The sequence below is a fragment of the Drosophila novamexicana genome, unplaced genomic scaffold (genome assembly GCF_003285875.2).
Source record: "Drosophila novamexicana strain 15010-1031.04,08,12 unplaced genomic scaffold, DnovRS2.1 tig00000121-arrow-pilon, whole genome shotgun sequence".
Taxonomy (NCBI): Eukaryota; Metazoa; Arthropoda; class Insecta; order Diptera; family Drosophilidae; genus Drosophila; species Drosophila novamexicana.
This window is the reverse complement of record NW_020824773.1, coordinates 1,050,678-1,066,722: the sequence shown is the minus strand read 5'-3', so window position 1 is coordinate 1,066,722 and position 16,045 is coordinate 1,050,678. Positions and strand designations below refer to the sequence as shown.

The 16,045-nt window shown below is 41.5% G+C and overlaps 2 protein-coding genes across 2 annotated transcripts in view; both read left to right on the top strand.

Annotated features, from left to right (window-relative positions):
* The window catches only part of LOC115758095, a 140,115-nt gene extending 139,195 nt beyond the window's left edge, over window positions 1-920 (top strand). Inside the window, exons 10-11 of the mRNA XM_030698617.1 lie at window positions 154-332; window positions 398-920. Coding sequence (XP_030554477.1) covers window positions 154-332; window positions 398-703 — 485 coding nt within the window. The 3' untranslated portion in view covers window positions 704-920. The remainder of the gene's footprint in view (window positions 1-153; window positions 333-397) is intronic.
* A 9,182-nt stretch (window positions 921-10,102) lies between these two features.
* On the top strand, window positions 10,103-14,707 carry LOC115758050. Its single transcript, XM_030698564.1, has 5 exons — window positions 10,103-10,128; window positions 10,774-11,017; window positions 11,073-11,194; window positions 11,812-13,445; window positions 13,524-14,707. The coding sequence occupies exons 1-5, from the start codon at window positions 10,103-10,105 to the stop codon at window positions 14,705-14,707; spliced, it is 3,210 nt and encodes a 1,069-aa protein (XP_030554424.1).
* The last annotated feature ends 1,338 nt before the right edge of the window (window positions 14,708-16,045 follow it).

Sequence of the window (16,045 nt, the reverse complement as noted above, 5' to 3'; positions counted from 1 at the left end):
TGCCAAGCGAACTTTAGCGGTCGGCAAATAGCAAATGACACTCAAGAAATTCGAAAAGTTAATAACGAAGCGCATTAGAATTGTGTAATGAAAACATAATAATTAAACTGTAACTTATCCAACTTCCACTCCACTCCCTTTTTCTCCATGCAGGTGCGCCCACAGTGGTTGCTTTGAATGCCACGCCCGTAGCTTATCCGGGCTCACCCTTGCATCTCAATGTGGAGTTCTGTGCCAATCCACCGGCGCATGCGGCACGCTGGTTGCACGGCGATCGCGTTTTCACGCCGGGCAATCAATATGGCAGTACCGTACTGGCCTACTCGGTCAAGGTAAGTAAATTGAGCCGAAACTGTTAGGACTCTTATGCATTAATATTTTATATTTCTTTTGCTAGGATCTGCCCACGCCCTACTGCAAGGAGGCGCGGCTAACCTATGTCAGCATGCACGAGCGTGTGCCGCGCACTTTCTACTTTATCGTCTCGTCGCCCGGTGGCGTTGCCGAGGCCGTGTTCAATGTCAACTTTACGAAGCGCCACCGCCAGATGTCCAACACCATCGACGACGACGAGGAGGAGGAACTCAATCGACCCGAGCAAATTCACTTTCCGGTCTTCAGCAATAATACGGCGAGCGGGCGGAGCTTGGAGCTAGCCCTGGCATTTACTCTCCTGGGCGCAACGCTGTTGCATTCTCATTAACTTTAAGAGTGCATATGAAAAAGTCAAATGGCGCTACAGAGAGCGAGATAGTCCGATTGTGTGTGCGTGTGTGAATGAGGGAGAACGAGAGAGAGACAGAGAAAGAGAGAGAGAGAATGCTGACTATTAACTCTTGCAATTTATTATGCTATGTACTACATACTACCCACTATGTCTAAGCGCATATATACATATATATCCACTATATATAACATATGTACTACAATATGCTATTGCCTACAACTACTACTACTACTACTACTACTCTAAAGCTATGTGTATGTGTACTTGTAACCAATTAGCAAAAGCATCAAAACGAAATTATGCCACTTTAAAACCTAAGCTAAAACCCCCACGACCCTACCCCTAAGGACTAATCCACACACATTTAGTAGGCATCTACTTGAACTTTTTAGCTAAGCATTAGCCACATCCCCCACTAAAACAAACTCATTCTCAATATTTTTACTGTAGTCGTAAGTATGTACTTGTAACTGTAACTGTGTGTATGTGTGTAGTACTTAGTAGCAGCGCTTACCTTGAATGCCAAATAGAAGAAAATTTAAATTAAAGTAAAATATTAAAGAGAAAAGTAAAAAGAAAGTACATTTTTGCGTTTACCTATTGTTAAAAGTTGAGCTATACATAATTATTGTACTTTAAGTTCCTTTTCGAAAAATAAGCGAGTAACTTGCAAAGTGACTGATTTTTGTTAAATATTTTGAGGCAATTAGTGTTAGAGTGAAGCAGAGAGAGAGTGCTTAAAAAAAAAAAAAACAAAGTTAAATACTATACTTTAATGTAAATGAAAAGCAAGTAACTTACCAAGCACGAACAAATTCCTTCCATTTGAATTTTTGCGCATTCGAATAGGCAAAAAATAAGTATATAAACAAGCTGTAATATATTTTGAGGATTAAAGAGAGCATAATTTATATAAAAATCAATTAACATCTTGAGAAATTAATAAAAAATATTATTTTTAGTCCAGCTGTTAAAGCATAAATCGTACATTTTTACGAAAGGTAAAAGGTAAAGGTAAAATTTAATTTTTAATTTTATTTGTACACATATTTTAAAGATGAAATTAAGTAATAAAAATACATATTTCTGGGTCTATAAATTTATTTGATATAATTGATTGAAATCAATAATTGCACTAAATCAAATTAAAATTGTATTATAACTTACTTTATTTGTCTGCATTTTAAGTTAACATAATTTACAAGGACCAAAAACTCTTGCATATATTTGAAATAAATTTAAGAATTTCAAAACAAATGGAAACTTTGTTCGAAAAAAAAAAATAATAATAAAACCCTCCACACAAAATATACAAAAATGTACATAAATGTTCAAGTAGCGAATTGCTCAAAAATTAATATACAAAATAAAAAGTAAATAACTAAAATTAAGCACAGAAAATACAAAAATACAGAACAATATTATATAGCAGGTGTTAAATGTTGTTTGAAATTAAGAAGCCCCCAAAAAATAGTATGGCACATGTAGCAGCAATTTGAATAGTGCGAAACTAAATAATATAACAATATTATAAACACAAAAAAAAAAAATATTTATATGTAATATAGCAAAGCTTTGCGCTATTGTAAAATAAATATTTTCAAAAACCCAAAGTAGAGCTGAAAAAATTCTTATCGCGCTGTTTTTTGTGTATAAAGCCAAAGCTTTTGTAATTTATTTCATATAACATCTTAGCTATATAGACATATGTATTGTATGCGCCATATAAAGTACTACTACATTTTAAGAGATCAATGTAAAAATCAACAAGAATTACTTAGAAGAACCTAACGCCAATTTAAGCAAAATTCGGATTGCAAACGCAAACATTTACGCAGAGTTCCAAGAATTCAGCGAATACAAACAACAACAACAATTACAAGTTAAAAGCGTTTCAAGCATTGTAAAAAATATAATTTGAAATTTAATTAGAAATATGCCAACATGCATAGATGGATATGTACTTATGTATGGATAGCCTAACTGTATGTGTGCCATGTAAAATTGAGTTAAGAGGGTTTTTTGGTTTTTATAAACGAAAATTGCAAATTGTACTAACAAAGCAAAAACAAACACGTCGTCATGTTAACTAACAAAATTAATTATTAACAAATGGAAATTATGGTATTATATACATACATATAAATATATATGAATATATATTACAAAGAGTGGTCAAATGCATATTGTATTTATTATATGATTAATTATTATAATAATATTTACAAAATATTATTTATAAATACAACAAAAACACATATAATACCGTAACACTTAGTTCTTAAGTGAAACAAAAAACATTATGTGGCAAATTAATTTTTAAATATTACAGAATATATAATAGAAACTTAAAACAAAAGTCAGTTCATTTGTAGTGCAAAGAAAATGTGTTGAAAAACAAAAAACAAAACGAGAAACATGAAATATGCATACGAGAATACAAGAATACGATAAGCAAAGGTTTAAGTCATAGGCCCAAGATAAAAGTAACAACCACCAAAACAAATTTTTAACAGTACGAATACGAATAACTCCTAAAGAATTACTGGGTCAGAGCTACCCCACAGGGGGGAAGAGAGCAAAACATGAAATCAAAAGGAGCACCAGCATAAATATATATGAAAACAATAAAGCTCGGACCCTGCCCCAGAAATCAATTGCACTGCAATGGCTCAACTGCAGGGCCATCAAATAACTGTTAAATTTAAGCCAGGTAAAGCTGCAATAGGAAGAGTTCGCAAAAATGTACAAGTGTAAGAGACAAAGCAACAGACAAAATAGCCAATTTAGCATAAAGTAAAAAGTAAAAGCAAAGCAAAACCAAAACAGATGACAGCAAAAAACAAAAACACTAAATGAACATAAAATAAAATTTAAAAATAAAAATGCAAAATAAATAGTTTTAGCTAAAATTTTTTTGGAGGGGAATAACGTTCAACAAATAGAAGAGACCGGAAGTGGAAGTTTTCGGGGCTTTAAATGAATATAGCTCGGCTAAATGAAGTCTGATCTTGAAGTTCTGAATCGTCATTTTTAAGTGGCCTTCTTGAGTTCTGAAAACTTGCCAGTTGAAAATTATAACTCTTCTAAAAATCGTACTGAAATTACCCGAGATATTCCAATTACATTAATTTCACAATTTTAAATTTCATAACTCGGCTAAATAAATGTGATCTTGGAATGATATGTCTTGTTGTACTCGTAAGACTCTACACAATATATTGGAAAATCTAGATGTCAGTGTCCTGACCATAAACATTCGTGATACAAAGCGGATGCAGTTTTTAAACGATCCCGTTGTAGGCAAGAATCGCTCAACAACCGCATGCCACAGATATTTTCCTTTCACATTTACTTGTCGGAAAATTCAAATTCAATCAATAATATGGCTTGACCTCTTCGGGTAGTGTATGCGTAACAATTGGCAGCGTACGTGCAACCTGAATTCGTAATGAGATTTAGGAAAGATTGCAAATGCGTTTGCAACATGCAGCAGCATCCAATTGCATCAATATCAATCAAAAAGGCTGCACCCCGCTGATGTGGCCAACGAAAGGGAAAGGCCACAGCTAATTTTGCTGAAGAGGGGCAGGCGAGCGGGCAGACGCTTTGTGGACGCTTTGGGGCAATACGAGAGATTCCGGTTTTCATTTCGTACATTGGCCCAATGAGTTGTCAACATGGACTGCCGCTGCGTCTGGCAGCGTGGTTGTTGTTGTTGTTGTTATTGTTGGTCAGGTTATTACTTGGAAATCAAAAGTACAACGACTCCACAGGACGGCATGGTCAATGGCGATATGGCCATGTGACGGCGGTGGTGGCGGCGGCTGCTGCTACACTTTTTGGCCTAAAGAGTTGGCCAGCCAACCTGTTTGCTGACAGCATCAGCATTCAGTGGCAATGATAACGACGACAGCCAACCAACCTGGCTGCTAGGCATGCGGCTGGCCGGGCGGTGGGGTTAGCCGGCTTGCCACTTTGCGGCGCTAATGACGGCCAAATAGCCAAGGCGCCAGATTACACGAGCTGTGCGCAATTCAGTGCAGCGGGGGCGTACCGTACCGGCCTCGCTCTTGTTCATGCCAAGCGCTCAGTCTATCATCGCGGCTGGCAACGACCAATTGACATTCCTTTTTGGAGTGGAATAAACTCGTAATGGCCCTGGCGATACAAATCCGGCCAAGATGCCGAGCGCCAACTAGCGCTAATGTCGACGCACGCGCCAAGCGCCAAGCCAGCGAAAGGTGCACCGCACCAATGTGTGGCCGAGGGGGTTGCCACTCGAGCGGGCTAGGAAGGGGATTACACATTGGAGCACCGCAAATATCCGCAATTGCCAATTGACATTGCTGTGCGCATTTCTTTTTAATTGTTGTCATGCCCAAAGCCACAAACCGGCTGCCCAGTCGCCAAAATGGCGCCGCTGCTCAAATCTTTTATTTGCTTATGATATGATGCCCCACAGGAGGAACCAACCTGAACAGGATGACCAACAAAAAAGCCACAATTTTATGTATACGTCCATATATTCATAAAATTAAATAGTTTTGGTGCGTTCGAGCTAAAAATGAATCAACCAATTGAATCCATTCGTGACTGTCGATTGAGGCGTGGCTGTTGCTCAGCCTGCCGCCTTCTTTTGCGGTGCCAATTTTGATGAAGTTATCGCAATTAGTTGGCTTATGGTGAAATCGCCCAACTTGGCCAGCATGGGAAGTGGCTGGAGTCTATTATACATATGCCCGCACATCTATACGGCTGCATTTTTGAATAATGAGTAATCACTCATAATATTCGTGTTAATGAGTGCTGATTAACAAATGTGAGCGAGGGCAGAAATCAGGTAAATGCACTTGAAGGGATTTTATTTGCATATGTGCATAAATAAATCAATTTAACTATTACACATAAATTCCATTTACATTTGCTAAGCTTTGCACTAACTTTTCATCAATCATTAGAGATTAATCATAACTGAAAAAGAAAATATAAAATACGAATCTATAAATGGATTAAATAAACGTCTATCCCGAAAGAATGTGCCATGATTTTTTTAGTTAACTTTTCACATAATTAGGACACGAATAGTATTTAATAAAATAAAATTGTAACATATATAAATATTGCTCGGTCGATTTAATGAAATAATGAAATTCTTTTCTTCGCGTACTTTAAGCAATTGATTTATAAAATCATTTATACTTAATTACATCGCCAGTTGCACTCAATCCCGCCTTTAGGCTGGTTATACAATTTCTGTTTTCCGAGCACTTTACATTATCCGCACTTTTATTCGAGCAAATTTATTAAGTTCAGATAGCGACCCTTTGGGCGGCGCGACTTTAAGCGCGCTTAAAACGCTGACAATTAATTCATTGCTGCTGCTTCTTCTTCATCATCTGCTCATTGGCGTACGCACAAATAATTTTTCATACACTTTTATGAAATTTCACAGTTCAATTAATGCATTTTAATTTTAACTTTATTTTCCAATTTACTTCACACAGTTAAACGAGCGACGCGGCAAAATCGCCAACAACAGGCCAATAAAAAAAAAAAAAAGCAAGAAAAGAAAAAAAAGTTGAAAAAATATTGGAAAAAAGGCAACGCTGGCTGAATGCATGAAATACGAGTACAAAAATTGTTAACGCAAAATTAAAAATGGTTTTTGATTGATTGTTGCATAAAATTGGCTTTTGGTTCGAGTCGCCAGCCGCCACCGCCCATTCATTGTAATTACCTTTTGGCTCATTTTATTTGCCCTGCGCACTTAATTAGCACGGAAAATGGGCGTGGCATGGTGTGGCGGGGCGAGGCTAGGTGAGGCGCAACCGGCTGGCCGGTTGGCCATTACACTTCGCTGCGCTTTTCGGGAATACAATAAGTAAATACCAGAAATGAAATTAAATAAAATGATTTTAATAGATTTTCCGGAGCTTTCCCAGGGCTTTTACATTAATAAACTGGCATTTCAATGATTTCCTCGACAATTTGTGCCGATTTGGTTTTCGGTTTCCCAGCGACAAGTTTGACCATGCGGAAGGAAGTTGATTGTCAGCCAGCAGCAGAAACAACAACAACAACTATTGCAGAAGCAGCTGCTCAAAGTTGACTTTTGTTACAATTTTGCCAAATGCTGAAACTGCGCAAATTAGCCATCAACATCCAAGTTGGCCAAGTGGGGCAGGCAAGGTGGCAGCTCGGGGCGTGGCCCGTGCAATTTATGAGTCGCATTTCCTTTGACTAAACCATGCGAGTCTCTTGGCATGCAGCTTGCTCGCCTGGCTTAGTTACATAATCTCAGTATCCCAGTCTCTCGGTCTTTAATCATAATTGTCTTGCACACATACAAACACGCATACACACACACTCACACACACACGCACACACACTGCGATTTTTAATCTGGCCACGCATTTGGTTGTGCGGAAGACGAGAGGAAACCCCATCCAAATGACACACAGCAGAGCGAATTGGTGAAAGCCAAAATTGCCTGCAAATAATAATTGCTCATGTGGCATGTGCTCATGGTGCATGCAACATTCTCAGCGCACACACCAGCCAACGCTAATGAGATGCATTAGATAAGTATGCTCCATAAAGATCAGAAAGTTAAGCGAGCAAGCGTTGAACTTAAATTACATAAAAAATAAACAAGCTTTAAATGAAAGTACAATAAAAACTAGAGTATAATAGTTATTATTGTATAATAAAAACTAGAGATAGCTATTATTGGTATTAATATTATTAAATTAAATGTCTTTTTAGTTTTGCAACAGAATTCAAAGCTACAGTATGATAATTGTTATTACTTTTTTTTTTAATTATAATATTTTTAGCTTTGCAACAACTTTTGAAATATTCAATGAAAGCATTATATAAAATAGAGCTAAACTCTATTTTATTTGAATAATCTGTAGCTGATATGAAAAATCAATCTTTGGACATGCAATAAATGAAGCGAATCACCGCAAGGCATATTTTGGAGAAAAGCTGTGCAATTTTCATAAATCAGTTAAAATACGCATGTAACGGTTGTCCGCCGGGTGCGTCATTCAGGTGCCAAAGCAGCCCCCCCCCCCTATATCAAACGAACGGCACATGAATCAATCAGCTTCAGACGTCAAATGCCTGACAAAAAAAGCAACAAAATCTGTCGAATGCAGCTCATTAAAATTTAATGGAAATTGTAAAACAAATCGTGAAAAGCACATGGAAAAAACAAAACAATGCGAGCAGAAAAACGGCAGGTGATCAAAGACAATAACAACAATAAACATAAATATCAGCACAGGTGTAATAAGTATATGCGATAATAGCCAAAAAAAAAAAAAAAAAAATGTACAGCAAGAAAATTGAAGAGGCGCAACTGAAGTTACAGTAGCTAAGGGCAAACGCCGGGTTGGCAAATGTCTATGACAAGGGCTTTCACTAGCGAGTAGCTTTTCTTTATAGTTGTTGCTGTTGCTGTTGTGTTTTCCACACAATTGGCCGAAGCGGCGGCCAGGCCAAAAAACCTGTTGCACAGTTTTCCCGCATACGCTTTTTGGCAGGGTCAATGCTGCCGTAGAAAGCCATAAAAAAATGTCATTGCAAAGGCGGCAGCAAGCGCACGAGAAACAGAAAGAGAGAGGGCGCCAGGCAGGGAGAGCTGCACTTGCGCAATCGCTGGATGGACAAGTTTGGTGCTACAGTTTAAGGATCGACAGCGGCAACTGCCGCAACAGCAACAGCTACAGCACCAGCAACAACAACAACCACAACCCGAACTTCAACAACATCCACAGCCACATCCACATCCACATCGAGTGCGACTTCGACTGCATCGACTCGAAAAGAAAACGAAATGCGCGATCCACCGCGGTTTCACTTTCATTCGCAACGCGCACGCGCAGCTGACAGGGTCGCCAACGTTGAGTGCTCCCCCAGCAAAAGCAGAAGGCAAAAGGCCGGCTGAGCATAACTCAAGTGAAGACAGTTCCCACAATTCCGAATCCTTGGTGAACAAACGCCAGACAAACGTAACTCATTTTGAGCAATTGAAATACGTCGCGTTTTGGCTTTAGCCCTCATATTATTGCCAAAAATACAGCTTGGGAAAGTGCATAGAGAGTTAATATATGGATAGTTTTCAGTTGATTTAAACGTGTGTAGAAAAGTGATTAAAAGTGCGTTTTAATTGTGCGGCAGCCCATATAAATAATTAAGTGCTTTAATTACCCTGCGCTCCTCCATCCCCCCCGAACCAACCGCTCGAAATATTTAATGGATGCAGGTAAATTAATAATCAAATGCTGCATTTATAATGCACATTAAGCGTGGGAAAATGGAATGATTTCAATTATAAATAAATCAACTGGGCTAAGCTGGTAAAACTAAAGAAATTAACTCCAGAAATTGCACAATAATCAACGAATTGTTTTTGTTTTTGTTTTGTAAGACGTTAATTAAATATTTATTAGCATTAAAATTGACAAATAATATTCTATAAGTGTTAAGGGTAACATTTTACTGACAGGTTGAAGCAAACGGAGAAGACCCTGTAAATTTTAAATAGTATAAAAAATAAATAAGTTTATATAACCTTGAAATAAACTTTTTATATTTTATTAGAAGGAATATGTTTTTACTTAACATATTTTTTCAAAATGGATATTAAAATCTTTTTCATTAAATTCCCTTTTTAGATAAATGAGTGCGGGAGATTTACTTTAATATCCAAATACGTCAAGTCCAAAAACTTTCCGTAAAATTAAACTGTTTAAGCTTGATAAATAACATGAATAATTATGCTGTATGAATACCAAAACATGAAAACATAACTATAAAATCTACTAATTTAATTTAAATTTTACAATTCTTACACACTTACAAATTTTTAAATACAAAATACGAAGAAGAAAAATATGGAATGCAAGTATAAAACTTATTTAATTCAACTAAATTTTAAATGTTAAGATATTGTTAAACAAATTTATAATTTTAAAAAGCTTACAGCCCCATTTTATGAGTAGTAATTTTTTAAAAGGACTTCTTAATAAATATAATAAAGTTATAATTTAGTGAAAGGGTTTTTTCGAATTATCTTTCAACGGTTATTATTAACGTGAAACTCATTTTGAACGTGCCCAAAAATCAATTTTAATCGCGTTCGCTCAATTAAAAGTGTTTCACTTTGGGATTGTGCACTTAAATTGTGATCAATTTAAAAGTTTATGGAAATGAGATTATTATTGGAAAAGTAATCTAGAGTGGAAATTTATTATTATGAACTTGGTTTCGGCTTCACCTGTTTTCACAAAATTTACTTAGTTGATTTGTTGCTGCTGCTGTGGTTGTTGTTTTCGTTATTGTTGTTGTTGTTATTTGGCCAACATGTTGTGCGAAACCCGCTGCTGCGGGTAAGTGCATTGTAAGTGCTTCGGGCCAAACATGAATGCGGCTAGTGAAATATGTTTTGGCGTGCATATTTAATGGCCATCAAAGCAACAACAACAACAACAACAGCAGCGGCAATAACTATGTGAAAACCCGTACCGAACCATTTTAAACGCCATCAATTTCAATTTTCCAAATTAAATGTGCGTTGGCTGAGACGTCTGCGGCGGCTGAGGCGGCTTCTCGGCCAGCGGCAGCAAATAATTAATAATTCATTACGTTGTGGCAACTGCAATGACATAAGCCCAAGCCAAACGCAGCCAAGTTCAACAACTCGCAATGAAAGCGATAAATGGCAAACAACAAGCGACAATAGACGAATCTTTAGGGAAAATTCACACAGCGAAAGAGAAAGAAAAACGCCAAAAAGCCAAAACGCTAAAATGCCACGGCGAACGCTGCCACTTAGGAAAAATCATCATCAAACTAATCGCAAAAATCAAACAGACCCGCCAGTTGAGTGTGGTGCCGGCTCTTCTCCGCTTTGGGGGCCAACCCGCATGACTGCTTGCCATAGGCAAAAAGCTGTTAAGTGTTTGCTTGAGGAATGCACAGTTTGGGGTTATTCACACCGAAACTTAATGCTCTTTTGCCTATTTCCGTAACAGCGCCGCTGCCATGTGGCCCAAACTTGAACTGCTAGCAGCGACGGCCGCTGTCATTGGCATCTGTCTGCTGGCCACAGCTAAAGTAACCCACGCATCGGTATCTGCCGGCGGCACCACCAACCTGCCGCTGCCCCTGCAACCGCCCACAATACCACAAAATGCGACAACGCCAACGAGCAAAGACAACAACGACAACAACAGCGACAACTCTGATGACGCCTTGAGTGACAGCCGGGAGGCGGTGGTAAGTCCAAGTTTAGCGACAGATTTTGGCAGGTAATGAGACTCGCTTTTGACAGCTTAATAAGCAGGCAGTCAGCGAGCTGCAGGTCAACAATGATCCGCCCACAGCCAGGCAAGTGCTTAAGGAAGCGGAGCCGAAGGAACTGGAAGAGACAACGCACTTGCAACAATTTGTGGGGTAAGCCTACGCAAAGATTTAAGCTAAAAGCAATTTCTTCAGACATCCACAACATTAGTCATACTTATAGAAAATTCTTAAGGTGTCTTAGATTATGGGAAATAGACAACTTTTAATAAGACTTTAGATGGAGATAGCAAAGCAGCTGTTGCAGGTATCACAAGACTCAGCACAAAAATCTCGTCTGTAAATTTGCGAACATAATATAGAGCTTTGCTCTAGAGCTTACTTCGAAAGGCAGATTGAAAAATTTGCTGATCCATTAGCCATCCGTACTATCTTCCATATTTATCTTCCACCACGAATTGAAACTGAACTTGCGGGCGTGTAAGCTAGTGGCTATCAAGGTTATGTAAAGTAAAAGATTACGTTGACACATTCAGGTGTAGGAATTAATAAGCATTTCGATAGAGAAATATACCTGCGGATCACTTCAAAATAAAAATAATTTTGATATGCGAAACTGAAAGATACTTCCTTAGACGCACAAGGAACATTCAGTTACACTTATACGAAATGCATTTAACATTTTAAATCATAGTTTGTAGATTAAATAGCTTGGCAATTTTAATACAGCTTGTATCAATTTTATTTTATTCACTTTCGTTACATTGCAGCTTGCCTGGCTTTCTGCCCACGGTGCTGTCCACACCCGAAGAAAGCAGCAGCATTGCCACGCCCACAAATGGACATGGCTATATACAATTCGAAATCAATGAAGAGCTGCCCAGGCCAACTGTGCGTCGCGATAAGAATCCGAAGTCCAAGAAGGACACAGTAAATGAGGTGCTCTTCAGCCTGTTTCCCAACGGCTTCTCGGACATCTTTCGCTTTAGCGGCAGCGAGGCAAACACAGAGGCAGCCACAGATGCACCGAGCAGCTCGGCAACCACTACAAATAAAGCGGTGGTGCATGCCACAACTGCAACGGAATCCAGTGCCATCACAGAGCCTGTAACGTTGCCGCCTAAGAATGAGACATTTTACAGCTACCAGACGACTGTGACAAGGGAGTATCGACGCGAGCTGCGGCCAGGACATACGCAAATCGTGGTGGAAAAGGTCAGCAGTGCCGAGCGAGAGCCGTTTATGGACGGCAGCAATCACATCTCCCGGGATGAGCTGCTGCGCATAAATCGCGCCGCAGTCGCATCTCCAGTGCTTCCCAGTTTACTGCTGCGCCCCGATATCGAGGGCGACGACAATGAGACTCTCGTCGCCGCCGAGAGTGCACCCATTGTCATACTTGGCGAGCAGGAAGCCGAATTCGAGGAAGGCCAGAGCATTGAGGACAATCAGATTGCGGAATCGCGCCACATGGATCAACAGCTCTACCTGCGTCAGCTGCCAGCCCCCGCTCGGGACGTGGACTCTTCCTCTCACACCAGTGAGAGCTACAGAAGTCAAGAAGGTCCCGCCGATCACCAGCAAATCAATGTCCACATTGTGCACGATGAGTCGCAGGCAAAGGTGCCAGAAGCGCCCGAATCACAGCCACAGCAGGCACTGGATCACTTCCAGGCCCATAGTGAGCAACGCTTCCAGCAGCATCATCAGACCCAAGAGGCACCCTCTAGGCAGTTTCTGAAGACCTTCAAGCCCATCATTTCGGGCAGTGCCGACAGACCCATACCCAAGGGCACCTTCCACTATGAGTCCAACAATCCACCAGCACGCACTATCTCCAATCCGCCCAAGGAAGTTTCCTACGAGGGTCCGTTTGTAGGACCCGCTGCCCAGTTGAGCTACCAACAGGAGTTGAGTCTGCAGAAACCACAACCTGAGTCAAAAGGTCCACAGTCCAAGCTGAACACGCAGGCAATAGCTTCTCCTTCATCAGCTGCTGCTCCCGCGCCTGCACCTAGCGAGCACTCAAGCTATGGTGGACCCACGCCCAGTAGTTTGGTCTATGTTACGGTCAACTCACATAGCCCGACAACCGCTGCGCCTGCCTCGCATCAGGCTGAAAAGCAAGCGGTGCCACAGCTGCCTAGTCCTCACGAATATGTCTCGGAAGCCGCTGCCGAGCCCTCGCAGCATCATATACAGCATGCGCCTGCCCCTAAGTCCCATCCAAACACACAATCCCAACCTGAAACTCAGCTCCTGGTTAAGCCCAATGGCTACACCTTTGTGGAGGTGCAGAAGTCCGTGAACATCCACAACAAACTCATTACGGAGAAGGACGGACGTTTGGTGGAGATGCATGAGACCATTTACCATCCGCCGCCCTATCAGCAGAATCACTTTAGCTTCACCTCTTCGGGCTACAGTCCTAAGGACTATGTGTCTGCTGCCTCGCCAGAGACGGCTCCTGCACCAGCACCAGCACCAGCCCCGCCTCCAACTGCGACTAACTACGTCTCCCTAGCTGCTAATCCCATCAATGTTGAGCAAGTGGAATACGATAGCGCACCACAAGAGGGACCCATTTCGCATGCAGCCATCAACATTGATGTGCCCCATCAGCCCAGAGGCCACGACGCAACACATGATGCACCCCATGAAGCACCCCACTACCAGCCAGTGACCGTGGTGGAGAAGCATTTGCCCCAGCCGTACCCGGTACCGGTTGAGAAAATCGTTGAGAGTCCCATTAAGGAAATTGTGGAAAAGCACATACCCGTGCCATATGCTGTCCCCCAACCGGTGCCCGTTCCCGTTCATGTCGAGCACTATGTGGATCGTCCCTATCCCGTTGAGACCATTGTCGAACAGCCTGTGCCCTACCCCGTGGAGACAATTGTTGAGAAGATCGTCGAGAAGCAGGTGCCCATCGAGGTGGAGCGCATTGTCGAGAAACCCGTCGAGGTGGAGAAGATTGTGGAGAAGTATATAGATCGTCCGATGGCCATACCCATTCATGTGCCCGTCGCCATACACATGCCCATGCCTCCGAACCACTCACCCGGCTTTAACTTTGGCTCACATCCCAATGCCCTGCACCCCTGGACGCATGCCTCGGTTGCTCATATCCCGCCCAAAGTTCTGCAGCACTATTACACGCGCATGCTGAAAAAGCTGCTGCCCCAGTTGGCAGCACCCCAGACGACAGCCAAAACGGCGTCGAAGACTACAGCCAAGGCAGCCCTAGTGAAGCCTCCGGTTAGGCCTGTGCGTGGCGAGGCGCCCAAGGTGGCAACCTTCAGCCTGGCCGACATGCGCTTCGACCTGCGCCCGCCGCCACCGCCGCAGGGCTCACCTTGGCTTCAGGGCGCGCGCTACATATACAACACACTGCCCGAGGACTTGTCCGCTGCAGCTGCCTCGGCGCCCCCCCACATGGTCAAGTCCTACATAGGGCCCGTGCCCACAACCAGCACGAGCAGTGAGAACAACGGCAGCGAATTTGATGAGTTCCAACGCTGGCGCAATGGCCACAGCCTGAAACGCAGTCCCGAATTCGGACGCAATTTGCACCTGGAGTACGGCTTCAAGCCGCCCCTGGTGCCCTCGGTGGAGATCGATGATAAGGGCATGCCCCTGAAGCAAGCGGACGCAGCAGTGCAGTAGTTGAAAGATGTTAACCAGTTGAAATGGAAAGCGTGCCAAAATATACAGCTATAGTTATTATTGTCTATTTATGTAAAATATAAATGCGCATTTAATAAATTTACATTAAACCAAGTTATATCAAATTTTTAGAAAGAAATCTTGTGAGTAGCTGTCAGTTTGCTTGGTATACCAATGAATAATTACAAATGGAACGCAATTTGCATTATCTGCACAAAATCTTCAATACAACCTCACTTTGCACCGTACATAACCTCACTTAAGAGGTGCTCGACTGCGCAACGGTGCTCAATTTAGCTGAAAAGCGACTGATATCTATCTTCATATATGTTTGACACTCAGCAAATCTGAAGCCTACAATTAGGCGCAATATTAATTAAACAAATGACAATGACAGCAGCGCTGCGGGACTGTACCACATGTACCTCATGTGTGGCATGTCTGCAGTGGCGGGCGGCCAATTAAAAGTAAGCCCATAAGCGGATTCTGCAAAAAAGGGAAAAAATTATTAATTTTCTTAAGTAGCATTTATGTAAATGAAAAATGCTACATGCGAACACGAAGGGTTGTGCTGCCCCCGAATGCCTTATCTTTAACTGGCAGCAAACAGGCCCCCACAACAGCCCCGAGCCGGGTCTCAATTTTAAAATGGCGGCACGTCTGCTGCTCCAACGCCCGACAGAGGGCGGCAGCGTGCAAAGATTTATATGACAGCTAATAAATTTACAACACATGTAGCTCAAGATATTAGAAATATTTTTGGTGACAAGCGCTGGGTCCACACGTACGACATCTTTTGAATGTTATTGAAGCATGCTTTTAGGCGGGCGACAAAATAAAAAACAGCCTCGCAAATATTTACACAGCCCCAGCGCAGGGCACGTCGACCCACGACGACTGCAGTTGACATCTGACGGCAGCAAACTGTCAATAGTCAAGGAGCAGCAGCAGCAGCAGCAGCAGGAGCAGGAGCAGAAGGAACCAGCTCTGGCTGCCAGGCAGACAAACCGTTTAGCGTACGTGTTGGCGGAAACGGAAGCACTACAGCAGCCCGCCGAGTGGCAAGTGGCAAATGGCGAATGTGGAGAGGCGAATGGGGGACATTTTGAAAAGTTATGACAATGGACCCCAAGTGCCTTACCCTGATTCATGTTGTTCATAAACGCCATAAAGAGTATAAAATGGTTAAGTGCAGCTCCTGTCTCCAAAAGCAGACACTCTAGCGAATAGAGAAATGTTAACCATGAATACTCGTATGAATATCTAAATATCACATTTAATTGGGATATTTAAACACTTTTGTTTTTTTATACATTTGTTAGGTAATTTTGTTGTTTT

Bases quoted from the DNA above. Each gene is read 5' to 3' on its own strand.
- LOC115758050 (XM_030698564.1), top strand. From the start codon at position 10,103: ATGTTGTGCGAAACCCGCTGCTGCGG. The intron at 11,018-11,072 runs GTAAGTCCAAGT...CGCTTTTGACAG, and splicing joins GTGACAGCCGGGAGGCGGTG to CTTAATAAGCAGGCAGTCAG. The intron at 13,446-13,523 runs GCTTCACCTCTT...CACCAGCACCAG, and splicing joins CTATCAGCAGAATCACTTTA to CACCAGCCCCGCCTCCAACT.